General features: G+C 35.4%; 2 protein-coding genes across 2 annotated transcripts in view; one reads left to right on the forward strand and one right to left on the reverse strand.

Annotated features, from left to right (window-relative positions):
* Positions 1-1,029: 1,029 nt before the first annotated feature.
* Positions 1,030-13,349, reverse strand: part of LOC143073735 (NBAS subunit of NRZ tethering complex-like) — a 90,340-nt gene continuing 78,020 nt past the window's right edge. The window contains exons 57-60 of the mRNA XM_076249494.1: positions 12,947-13,089; positions 8,343-8,469; positions 6,294-6,422; positions 1,030-1,358 (exon numbers count right to left, since the gene is read on the reverse strand). Coding sequence (XP_076105609.1) covers positions 1,071-1,358; positions 6,294-6,422; positions 8,343-8,469; positions 12,947-13,089 — 687 coding nt within the window. The 3' untranslated portion in view covers positions 1,030-1,070. The remainder of the gene's footprint in view (positions 1,359-6,293; positions 6,423-8,342; positions 8,470-12,946; positions 13,090-13,349) is intronic.
* On the forward strand, positions 3,681-5,255 carry LOC143072684 (uncharacterized). Its single transcript, XM_076247755.1, has one exon. The coding sequence runs from the start codon at positions 3,857-3,859 to the stop codon at positions 5,045-5,047; it is 1,191 nt and encodes a 396-aa protein (XP_076103870.1). The 5' UTR covers positions 3,681-3,856; the 3' UTR covers positions 5,048-5,255.

Consider the following 13,349-nt stretch of genomic DNA (forward strand, 5'->3'; position numbering starts at 1 on the left):
TGCAAAAAAAGGTGTATGAGAATTGTACTGAACATTAACCAATAAATCATAAAATGAGACCATATGAACCCTGCAAGACAAAATGTACACCATGCAACCATTCCATACACCAAATATACTTAACCTATTGCTTATACATTGTAGTATATATGAAAAAGACATAACCATAAAAAATTGATATTGACCAATGAACCATGAACATAAGGTCAAGTCAGATAAAACCTGCCAGACTGTGGACGACATATACATCTTACAATCTTTCCATACAAAACTGACAAAACAACAAAAACTGATTATTGACCAATGGACCTTGGAAATGAGGTCAAGGTCAGATGAAACCTGCCGAACAGAGATAAACATGGAACAATCATACCATTTACCAAATATAGTGTATTGCTTAAAGAATTTGAGAAATATAGACAAAATCCACAAAAGTTCACCCAGAACAATGACTGTGGCTGAACAGTCTTTACTCTTGTTCCTCAATGCAGAGTACTTAGTGGAGAAGCAACATATTCCAATTTTCAAGTCTTTGGTTTTAACCCATTGGGTTCCTGGACTCAAGGCAAACAGTTGACCAAGGGACCACTGAGTTGATATATGAATTATGACTTAAGGTGCAGGACAAAATAATCAACATTGAATTGAATGTGTCAACGATAATACAACTATACCAAATATCACAGCTTATAATAATGGTTCCCTCTAAAACAGACCTTATCACAAACTTTAACATGTAAACTATGTATGCAAAAGTGTTAAAGTGAATAAACCATGGGCTTAAAAATCTCTATGGAAATGAGATGTGCAAATACCTATTTAACAACATACCATGTTTGTTTTAGTTGCACTTTAGTGTTTCTATTGTTCCGTTGTTTTCCTCTAATAGTTGATGTGTTTCTCTCAGTTTTAGTTTGTAACTTGGATTTGTTTTCTCTCAATCAGTATGAGGAGGTATACTACTGTTGCCTTATTTAAATGACTAAACATAATAATTTTGGTATTTTTTACAGACAATTTTAAACAGAATAATCTTGAGCACTTTCATTTATCATACACTTAATACAACATTAATGTTTGAGCCATTTCCCTACGGCTCCCAAAGCAGAACCAAAAGTCTGAAGCATTGAATGTGCTGATCTAGACTGCAACAATAAAGAACCAGCCTCTGCTTTGAATCCATTGTCATTCAGCTGATTGGCTACTGTTTTCAATAACATATAGTCATGTGATTGTTCCTCCACATTCTGATTGGCTAACAGATAACCAATCACAGGTTTGTAATAGACTGTATAAACAATTTGTGGCAGAAGACTTCTCTTTAACAGGAGATCAAACAACTCTTCATCATCTTTTGCCTTAAATAAAAAAAAAAATTAAAAAAAAATGCACATGAATTTAGCCAAATAAAATGCTAACTGTGTATACTTGTTTCTTTATGTGTATGGCTATCTTCTTTGTTTGATATCATAAGGATGCTCTAAATGATACCATTACCAAAAAATTGTTGAATTTATTTTTTTACCTGTGATTTGTAATAGTAAGCTGTTTCATGCTTATTGAAAATGTTTGAGATGAATAAATAGCAGAAGATTTAAAATTTCTAAGTTAACTAAAGAAGTTCTCCAAATCCAGTTGATTATTCATGTTTTTGTCATCTTTGAGTTTTTAATCGCAGACGTTGTAAAGGCATATGATATAATAAGCTTTGAATCTCACTTGTTTATGATGACTCCATAAATCAGGATATGAAATTGTGATAGGAGGAATGACCTATTTTGATTGGCTTAGTATCTCTGATCATGATCTTAGGAAAAGTCAAATTCAGGAGCTACCGGTAATCAATTGTTTGTGTAGATTTTCACAAAATCATGTTTCAGCACTATTTTCATAATCACTATGCTGCACACAGGACAGAGTCAAATTTGTGTAATGCACACCTAAATCTTGGGAACTATTTTGTATAAATAGATTATTAATACACAATACGTTTTTGTGCAATGCTGGTACATATAATATCGAGTATTCCGATAGGCCAACGAAAGTTATTACTGCGAGCAGTAGGAAAAACATTTAAGAAAGACTTTTCGCCCAGCGAGAGAATGGCGGCAAATTCTAGACTTCCGGCAGTATCAAATTCTGGTGCATGCGCATTACAAGATGGCGACGACGGAAGTACTGTGAACAAAGATGGCGGCACCCATGAGCATCTTAAAGATGGCGGAATACAAACAAACACAGATGATGCTTACGTTAATGCTGTATTGCAACAACTTACCGGACAGCAAACACAATTCTCAGATCTGCAGTGACATCACAACATGTAACTGACCAATCAATGATTAGCATTTTTTTTATGTAAACAATGTTGAGAGGTGATGCGGATAAGATTCCTCTAGATTTTCCATAGACTTATTGCAAATTAATTTAATTGATATATATCGTAACCAGTTGAATATAGTAATTTTACTCTTTTAATACTGTTAAAGACACTATATAATATCTCTATTTTGATTTTTAACATACTATAACCTCTGGTTAAAAAATAATCGGCAATATAAATAATCAGTAATCCCCTTCAAATAGATGAAAAATCTAGAGGATTCCGGATGACATCACCTCCTGACAAATGTAAATGCCAGGATGTCCGGATCTGAGAATATGTACATTCCTCTGGCTTATTGGATGGACGTCAAAACCAGAACATTGCGGGAAATTCGAATGAAAGTGACAATTCCGTAACCAATTTAGGTAACACTGGCATTAACTCTATTCTATCTTGGCAGGATCCGCAAATATATTTGAAACATTCAAACATAGACAGTAAAGTTAATTATTTAGATATTATAGATTTTGTTGGTAATGATATAGGGGGGACCAGTATGCCTGAAGAACGTCTTATTTCCAATGCATCAGGGGGGCAACTAGTGTTTAAGTCTGGGCCATTAAGGCCAAAACTTGAATCTCTGTCTTTGTGTCAATGGTCTAGGGCAAACTTGTCAATAATGTACAAGCTGCTCAGCACTGGAGAACTGGCACAGACACAGATCCTCGATTATTTATCATATACCATGAGATTTTACCAGTTAGTTTCTTCATGTGAGTTTGTGTCAGTATTTTTTTTGGATAGAGAATATCGTAGGCTTCAAAAGCAGCATACTTTTAGATGGGGTACTGACATTCCTCATTTGCAGTCAGTTTACTTACGACCTAAAGCTGTATACAATAAATCTCAGGCATCTGGTCCAATATTTAAGAATGCAAATAAACAGCAACAGGACTATTCCAAGTATACTTCACACTCTGTAGAAGGAAATGAAATTTGCAAAAGTTTTAACAGTAGGAAAGGTTGCTCATTTCCTAACTGTCGCTATGTTCATATTTGTTCAATTCAAGGTTGTGGTGCCCAACACCAAGCCTTTGCCCATCCAAAAAACGGATAAAGGTAAAGCCTGTTCGTGACTTGGTGTATAATGTTTGGCATGATGAACTAAAAAATGATGTTGATAAAGATTTTCTTTTGCAAGGCATAAAAAATGGGTTCGACATTGTTCAAGATAATTTGGCTTCATCACACATTTCGGCAAAAAATCACCCTTCAGCTAATCCTTCAAGTCCTTTATATAACAAAGCTCATCAACAGATTTTGACTGAAATTGAAAATGGAAATTATGAGTCCACACCTAAAATTATTAGCCCTTTAGGTATTATTCCAAAATCTGATGGGGGTGTAAGGATAATTCACGACTGCAGCAGACCACTTGGATCTGCTGTAAATGATTTTGCAGGGGATGTAGAAAAACAAAAGTTTCAATCTGTTGATGATGCAGCAAAATTAGTCACAAAAAATTGTTTCATGGCCAAAGTCGATTTAAAATCGGCTTATAGATCCGTCAGCATTAGTTCCCATAGTCAACAGGTCACTGGTTTACGGTGGACTTTTCCTGATGGTCAGACCCATACCTTTATTGATAAAAAATTACCCTTTGGTTCAAAACTTGCACCAGGTATTTTTCATAGGCTATCACAGGCTATTCGGCGCATGATGTCACGCAGAGGTTTTACCATTATAGCTTATTTGGATGATTTTTTCATTTGCGAAAAAACAAAGCAGCGCTGTGCACATGCACTTAGAATTTTAATTTACTTGCTGCGCAAGTTAGGCTTTTCTATTAGTTGGTCCAAGGTTGTTGACCCTTGCCAGAAATTAGTATTTTTAGGCGTGGAGATAGACTCCACAACATTGGAATTAAGATTACCTATTAAAAAACTTGATGAATTAAGGCGGGAACTAGCAAGTTTTCAGCAGCGCAAGCATGTTTCTAAGAAACAATTGCAGTCCCTGGCGGGCAAGCTAAACTGGGCTTCGTCAGTGGTTCACGGCGGGAGAGTTTTTCTCCGGAGAATCATTGACAGCATAATGCAGCTCAAGCATGACAGGCACAAAATGCGCTTAAGCGGCGATATTTTGCATGATATCCATTGGTGGTATAATTTTATGGCAACTTTCAATGGGAAATCCATCTTACTCAATACTAACCCTGTCACCTCAGTTTACACAGATGCTTGCAATACAGGTGCAGGTGGTTTTTTTTTTGGTACTGATTGGTTTTATGTCAATTGGAAAGAGGATTTCCCATTTGCGCAAACTTTGCATATAAATGAGCAAGAAGCACTTGCAGTGGCTTTGGCAGTCAAACGTTGGGCTAAGTGCTGGCAAAATAGGCGTGTATTTATTTATTGTGATAATGCATCAACTGTTGCCTGTATCAATAAGTGTACCTCAAGGAACAAACTTTTGATGTCCTTTTTGCGTGAATTGTTTTGGCTATCTGCTGCTAATAATTTTCATCTGGTCGTAATTCATTTACCAGGGAAGCAAAATGTTTTAGCGCATGCTATTTCCAGATTGCATGAATTAAAGTTATGTCAATTTTTTATGAAGGAATGCCTATCCACCCCTTTGTATGTGCATCACCTTGTTCCTCACATGTCCTGTCTTTCTCTCCGCTTTCTCATCTTTAGGCTTACAGGCACACAGTCATGACAGGTCAAGTTTTTTCTTTAGTTTTCTATGGGATCAGTCTTAGCATTTTCTAGCGCATGTCCTACTTTCTACCTTTACACAGGTTTGGGGTTTTACTTTGGAGTACCACAGATTTTCAACTGGAATTTGCTTTGTTTGTAATTATGTTTACATGTATTGCTTTATTGATATGCAAAGAAAATATTAAACTGTGGTTCTTTGTCCCAAACCTGTGTTTGTTCAGTTTATACTTCTAACTAAGAACCGGTTAACATATCTTGGGCCCCTTACTGATCTCTGATTAGTGTAAAACAGATGCTTCATTTGCACTGTATCTTTTCAGCGTTTGGTTCGGGCCCCAAAAGGGAAAGTATCTTAGTATTCACAACATAGTCCCTAAATAGATTAAGGCGCAATATATAGGGAGGATTGGGGGGGACTAGTAATGTGGATTAATGGAACTATTTTGTATAAATAGATTATTAATACACAATACGTTTTTGTGCAATGCTGGTACATATAATTTTAATTGGGAATCCCTGTCTGCTATTTGGTCCAATCAGCTTGGGGGTTTCCCAGTTGCTGCTGCATGTGAAATCTCGTTTACTAATTGCTTTTCGAGATTATCCTAATTAACCAATCAAAATTAACACTGCATTTGAATTAACCAATCAGCGCTTAATTAACAGGGCTTTTGTTTTAGGCACAAGCACATAATTATTCTGAAAGCAACGCTTGCTTGGAGCAGACATTCTAATTTTCTGGGAAATTATTTATTCCCACCCTCCGCTCCCTAGAGGATAGTTTTTACTTTATTGCTTTGTCATTTCAGCCTTTTATCATGTTTATTAAAATATATTGTTAATAAGTAGAGTAGTAATGTTTTCAAAAGAACTCACAGTTATTATGTACTTTGTGTTAGGAGTACCACAGATTTTCAACTGGAATTTGCTTTGTTTGTAATTATGTTTACATGTACAATGCTTTATTGATATGCAAAGAAAATATTAAACTGTGGTTCTTTGTCCCAATCTCTGATCATGATCTTAGGAAAAGTCAAATTCAGGAGCTACCGGTAATCAATTGTTTGTGTAGATTTTCACAAAATCATGTTTCAGCACTATTTTCATAATCACTATGCTGCACACAGGACAGAGTCAAATTTGTGTAATGCACACCTAAATCTTGATAATTGATAAGTATGAATCCTTTTTTCCAGTTATAATTTAATTTTTACAAGTGCTGTATAAAAATAAAAACATCATACCTCATCAAGAGCTGCCAGCTCTGTGACAGCAGCAGACAACATGTCTTTATGTGTAGACAATAAAACAAATTTCACTCCTTCTATTATGTATTTTTTCTCTATCATCTTGTTATACACATGTCTTACACACTGAAAAAGTATAAAACATGTTTAAATTTTTCATTTTATGGAAGCTAAAAGTCACTTGATTAATCAATCCTGTACTTTTTACAACACTTAAATACACAGCTCCGCCATGAGCACATGATACGCCCCTCTTCTTGTGTGAAAGTTTTATGCAATAATTATTAATTATTTTCTGAGAAAGTTTTAAGCAATAACCATATATTGTTTTTGAGATACGGAGGGACATATGAACCCCCCCCTCCCTTTCCTCTTTTTTTTCTTCAAAAAAACTAAATATCACTAAAATAAAATTTTGAATCAAAACCAAAAAGTATACAGATCTTTAGATTAATATAACAAAGAAGTGTGTAAAGTTTTAAGCAATAATCATAAATTGTTTTTGAGATACGGCACGACATGTAAAAAAAAAAAACCTCCCCCTTTTTTACAAAATACTAAATAACTGAAAAATAAAATTTTGAATCATCACCAAAAAGTATACAGATGTTTAGATTAATATAATAAAGAAGTGTGTAAAGTTTTAAGCAATAATCATAAATCGTTTTTGAGATACGGCGCGACATGTAAAAACCCCCTACCCCTTTTTTACAAAATACTGAATAACTTAAAAATGAAATTTTGAATCATCACCAAAAAGCATACAGATCTTAAGATTAATATAACTAAGAATTGTGTAAAGTTTTAAGCAATAATCAAAAATCGTTTTTGATATATGGTGCGACATGTGAAAAAAACAAAACTGTTTTAGTTGCAAAGTACAAAAAGTTTTAATCTTATTTTCACCAAAAAGTATACAGATCATTTGACCATCATAAGAAACAACTAAATAAGTTTCATGAAATTTTGATAAGTCGTTCTCAAGTTACGGTACGACATGTTTACGCCGGACAGACGAACAGACGGACAGATGGACAGACGGACGGACACCAGACATTTGTATAACATAATACGTCCTGTCAAGACGGACACCGGACATTTGTACAACATAATACATCCTGTCAAAATTTTGATGGGCGGGCGTATAAAAAAAGTCATAAATCTTTTTAATTTCTTTTTTGTAACTCCAAACCTTAGCTATCATCGTATGACAAAAGAATTTACCCACATTCAAATCTCTTACATATAAGAAGTTACTGGTCAAGGTAAAAAGACCTGGTGCATAAGAAGGGTCAGAGACACCTGCTATGTATGCAAACCTTGGTTAAAATGGCTATTGAGCAACATGGGCTCACATGAACATTTTCTTTTATAAAGGGAGGTAAGACTGTTCATTAAAGTAAAAAGATGTGACAACAATTAGGTACTGTATGAACTTTAACAATAAGAATTCCTCATATTGTATAAGCTATAAAAGTTACTGGCATGACAAAATGCTGAGGTATTCTAAATTGGATTACTATAAATTTATAAATTAATGCAATGTTTTTATTATTGTGAAAAATACGGCAGAGTTGTAAACGCAATAATTTAAATTCCCATTTTGAAATATTTTTTATGAAATAAACAGGATTTTTCTCAAAATCGTAAAAATTAAAATCCCATTTACTGTGGATTCATTATAGTTCGTTGGATACCAATTTTCGTGGGTTTCATCGGTACAGGTGAACCACAAATTCAAATGTTCAATGAATAGCATATTTCCAATGGGCTTTGTATACAGAGATCGGCAAAACCACGAAATCAAATATCCACAAAAATGCAAGTTTTCAGCAATCCAGGAAAATTGATACCCACGAAGATATATATACATTATAAGTAAGTCTAAAATGATAAAATCGCAATTATAAATGCACACAATAATTTCTGAATTTACAGTTATTCAAAACAGATTTTCAGACATAGAAAATATAGAAATATCAGTATAATACAGCAGGATAGTCTTTTGAAACAGATTTTTCAAGACTTCTTAACTTAAACACATACCTTAATACCCAGACTGACAGTATCACAAATACTTCTATACTTTGTAACCACCAATGATACAGTCTTAGAATCTGAGGTATCTATCATAGCACAAAATATGTTTACCCAAACATTTTGTTCATGGTCACTGAAATAAAATATATCAAAGTCAGTTTTTGTCATTTTAATTTCATAATTATCAACTTAAATTAATCAACTTTAAAACCTAAGTTGAAAACTGTCAGATACTTTTATTAAAATCATTTCAAAGATAGGTTCATGGTATTGTAATTTGCAGGTGAAATCACAAATGGCAGACATCAGAAACTTGCAATCTTGAAAGCCTTTATCTGATTAAATATCATTATCATCATTTATATCTAGATCAAAAACATAAAAAAATATTTTTCCAGTCAGAATCCCAAATATATTAAAGTCTGAAAACTACATCCTGCACCATTTTGATTGTGTCATATTGGTACAAAAATTACCAGATACTGATTTCCTAAATATTAACCAATCAGGTACTTGAATTACTCTGAACTATCATAAAACTGTCTTGAATCTAGGAAAAACCCTACAAATTCATATTTTCAGTGGCGTAGCCAGGGTAAATTGGATGTGGATGCCTGAACTCGCCGAGCGTAGCGAGGCTAAAAATTTTTGGGACCTTTTTATGCAGAAAATTATATGTTTTCGGTCTTTTTCTTTGAATGAATTTGTACTAACCCCAGATTTCGACACCACTTAGATTTTTGCTTTAAATCAATAAATAATAGCCTTGAAAGTATTGAATAGGGTCACAATGATAATTTTATTATTTAAATATTTACAAAATTAACAATCCAGAATATTTACAACAAAAAATTCAGCTTTCTTCCCTTAACTGATGCAAATTTTGTTATAACATTTTGTCTATCGATTTCCACATCTCTATAGATGTGCAGCGTAGCAAGCGCCGATAGACGGTCTGTTCCCATTGTGGATCGCAAGTATGTTTTTATTCTGTTCATTGCACTAAAAGATCTCTCTGCTGTGGCTGTTGAAGCTGGCATTGTTAGTAGGACAGATATTATAGTAGAAATGTTCGGATAGAGATTTTTGTTTGTTGTGACCAGTGTTTCATGGAGTGTCTTTGGTTTCGTGTCCAACATAGTCATGCTCCATCTGGTTTTCCAACGAGAAATTTCTTCTTGGAGTTGTTCCAGAGTGCCAATATCGTCGTTGTAAGCATTGTATATTTTTTCAATATTATCTGGTGTTAATCCCTGCAGCTTGACTGGCACCAAATACTCTGCAAGGAACCTGTCTTCTGACTGAATTAAACGTGATTCCAATTCCTGAACAAGATGGTCAAGAAATATGTAATACAGAGAAACCTTCCAGTACTCTTGTGGGTCTTGTTCAGGGTGGTTTGCTCTGTGCATTTGGCGCCCGGCGCGACGCGGTGTACAAGGATTAAGTTCAAAATCAGCGGCAATTTCTACTGCCTTTCCATACAAGGCATCCCACACAGCCGGGTCATTTCTTTCATCACGCAATCTTTGGACGACTACTTTGCTTTCGCCAACTGCTTCGATCAGATCGCAACTCTTACTTTGTAAAAAATTGCTAAGAGCGACTGTCACGCTTAATATATGCTCCACTACAACCAACGCTATCAAGAATTCAAATTTAAGTATAGCGGCTAAGTAAGCACCAGCTTTTTCATCTCGATTATCACGGAGATATTCTAAGGCATGAACAACTACGGGGAAGGCCGACTTAAATGTGAACAAAGATTCTGCCCGAGCTGACCATCTAGTTTCACATAACGTTGTTAGCTTGGAGCGTTTTTCCATGGCTTCCTTGACGTTTTCATCACAATTACTAAGCTCTGTTGCGAAGGCATTGAGTCTCTTTGCCGAATAGTCAAACGCAAATGCAATATCCTGAACAGTCCCCATCATATTGCGAACACACGGTTCTTTTGAAGAATGAATTAGAGCCAGGTTAAGTTGGTGGGCCTTGCAATGTACGTATGTTGCTGTAGACACTCGTTCCCTGACTATTGCCTGGACTCCTCGAAATTTGCCGGACATGTTAGCGGCACCATCGTAACCTTGTCCTCTCATTCTGTCGATGACGACGCCTTCTTTTTCTAATGTGCCTAATAAGCATCTAGCGATTGTTTCGCCCTTTGTGTTTTCGGGTTCCACAAAACAAAGAAAATCGTCCCTAACATCTTTGGTCCCAGGATCTATAAATCTTAAACAAATAGACATTTGTTCTTTTGTTGACTTATCCGTACATTCATCGCCAAGTACAGAAAAGAAACCAGCTTCATTACAATCTTCGACTATTTTATCAGAAATCTGTTTCGCGCATATTATCAAAAGTTCATTCTGAACGTCAGGGGAAGTATATTTGTACCTTGCAGTAGTACTCTGAATGTGTTCTTTTAACGATGGATCATCTTCCGCGAATTCACGTAGGATTGCCATGAAATTACTTCTTTCTTCGGTATGACCCCTAATAGCAATATTCTGTTTACCACACAGTAGTAATGCTTGAATAATTTTATCAAGGATATGACGATTTCTTAGAACTTGTTCTTTTTTGGACGAAGATAACATACTTATGACCGATTCAGTTTTTCCCGATTTCACACTCTTAAAATTTTCGGCCGCAACTTCCGACAAGGCATGGCACGATCCCTCTTTTTCGTGACGAGTAACATATCTAGAAAGATTAACCCAATCAGTAACCGGATTAATGAACAGTTTATCTTTGGCACCTTTATCCGCGAAGACGGTACAACTTCCGCAATAAAGTGCGTCCGTAGATATCGAATATCTTAGCCATGGATGCTCTTTAAACCAGGATGCATTCAGTTTTCTCTCCCGACCATAGATAACCCTACAATTTAACCAAATCTTTAAAACATGGATCGTACCATTATTTATTTTATTCCGTATTTTCAATACAAACACAAAGAAGACTGGAAATTAAAAAAAGCAAAGCAATTTCAATATTACCAACAATTCATATATGTCCAGTTACATTTTTATTGTTTTCTCGAAACTACCATCATTCAATTCATAAATATATTTAATGTAAAAGTTTCTCTACCAAACCTATATTTGACAGCTCAAAAAATGTCCAATACAGTACACTATAAGTTGCGCTTCTGTTTACAGAATTTTGGAATAAAAGGCCGGGTGAACGATACCAGATAGACATTCAAACTTATAGATAAAAAAAAACCTGACAATGGCCATGGCTAATAAACAGCAGCGCCACGAGCGCATGATACGACCGTCGCGTTTTCAATAAAACTCGAAAAGGGCTACCGGTAAAAGGGCTTATGTCAATTCATATAAACAATTATCCAAAGTTTTATGCAAATTGGTTAATGCCAGACATGTTGACGACGGACAGACGGGCGAGGACGGACGGATGGACAGACAACGATACGCCATAATATGTATCGTTAACGGCCGTATAATACTAAATATAAACGAAAAAGACAAACAGACAAATAACAGTATAACAAGACACAACATGAAAAAAACTAAAGACTAAGCAACACGAACCCCAGTAAAACTGCATGGGTGTGATCTCAGGTGCTCCAGTAGAGTAAATAAATCCTGCTCCACATGTGGCACCCGTCGTTTTGCTCTTATTATCACATGAGAGCATCAAATATTATGGCAATCAAGAATGCCGCGACGACATTGTTTGTGCGTAATTGTACAAAATTTATATATATATCTGGTAAAATTTAAGAGGCATATTTTATTGAAAGTAAAATTTAATAATTGTACCTAGATGGAAACGGGTATTTAAAAGCCCAGGAATGATCACACTCTGTCACATATTGAGTTTTAATCATTTCATCTTTCATGTCGCAGGAAGCGATATCTGGATATGGTGGTTTATTTGATGGTAATATTGCTGCTGCGTCAGATGTAGAGGCCATCGCTCCGCTTAGCTCAATTTCAGACGAACCTTTTCCGCGGGTCTGCGAATCAGCATATTCTGTGCTTGCCGTAACCGACGATGTAGGTTTTTTACGAAAAAAATCGAGAACACTTTTCTGCGACTTATCCATCTTGTTTACATAAACTAACTGAAGATCGAATACGGACCGACCATGCACATGATTCGGAAATTATTTTGCGTTTTACTTACATCATTACCTGTTACACTCGGAGACCTCCGAGTTGATCGGCTGGGAACATGCGATCATATGCAATTAGCAAAGCCCTATAATTTTTTTTTTTTTTTTTGTCAAAATGATGTGGATGCTTGAGCATCTGAGCATACATGCAAGCTACGCCACTGATTTTGGAAGATTGTTTGTAGTGCATTGTCACAGCGAAGTTGTTCCAAAAATTAGCATTTCCCATATCTGCAGAGCATTAACAGTGGCGGATCCAGGGGGGGGGGGGGGTCCGGGGGTTGCAACCCCCCTTTTTTTTTGGCCGATCAATGCATTTGAATGGGAGCATATAGTTGGAACCCCCCCTTTTTAAAATGGCTGGATCCGCCACTGATTAATACTAACAAATATACTTGTTTCACACACATTAAGGGTGGAAGTTTAATGGCAGAAATTATTGCATCCATTTAATTGCACTTACCTGCTACTTGTAGCTTTAAGTGGAGGCCATAGTTGTAGAAGGTCACAGATAGCATTAAAATGATTATAATTAGTACTCTTGGACAATAACTGTAAAAACAGCTGGTGTCTTGCCTTGTCTGTATTGATATCACTTTCTTTTAGCTGCAAAATCAAAATAAATAAGTCTAATATAACTTGTGTTGATCTTTTTAGTCAACAATTCATAGTTTCTATGGATTGTTTGTTTCAAAGAAAAACTTGAAAATTAAACTTCCTACTAATTGATCAGTTCCAGTTGCATGGTATCCCAAAATGAAGCATAAAATTGGATGAATTTAACAACAAGTGCTTTCTTTCAGAAGGATAAATAAATCAGAATCATGAATTGAGTCTATGACAAGTCGCTTCTTTCAGCAAATTAA

The sequence above is a fragment of the Mytilus galloprovincialis genome, chromosome 4 (assembly GCF_965363235.1).
Source record: "Mytilus galloprovincialis chromosome 4, xbMytGall1.hap1.1, whole genome shotgun sequence".
Classification (NCBI taxonomy): Eukaryota; Metazoa; Mollusca; class Bivalvia; order Mytilida; family Mytilidae; genus Mytilus; species Mytilus galloprovincialis.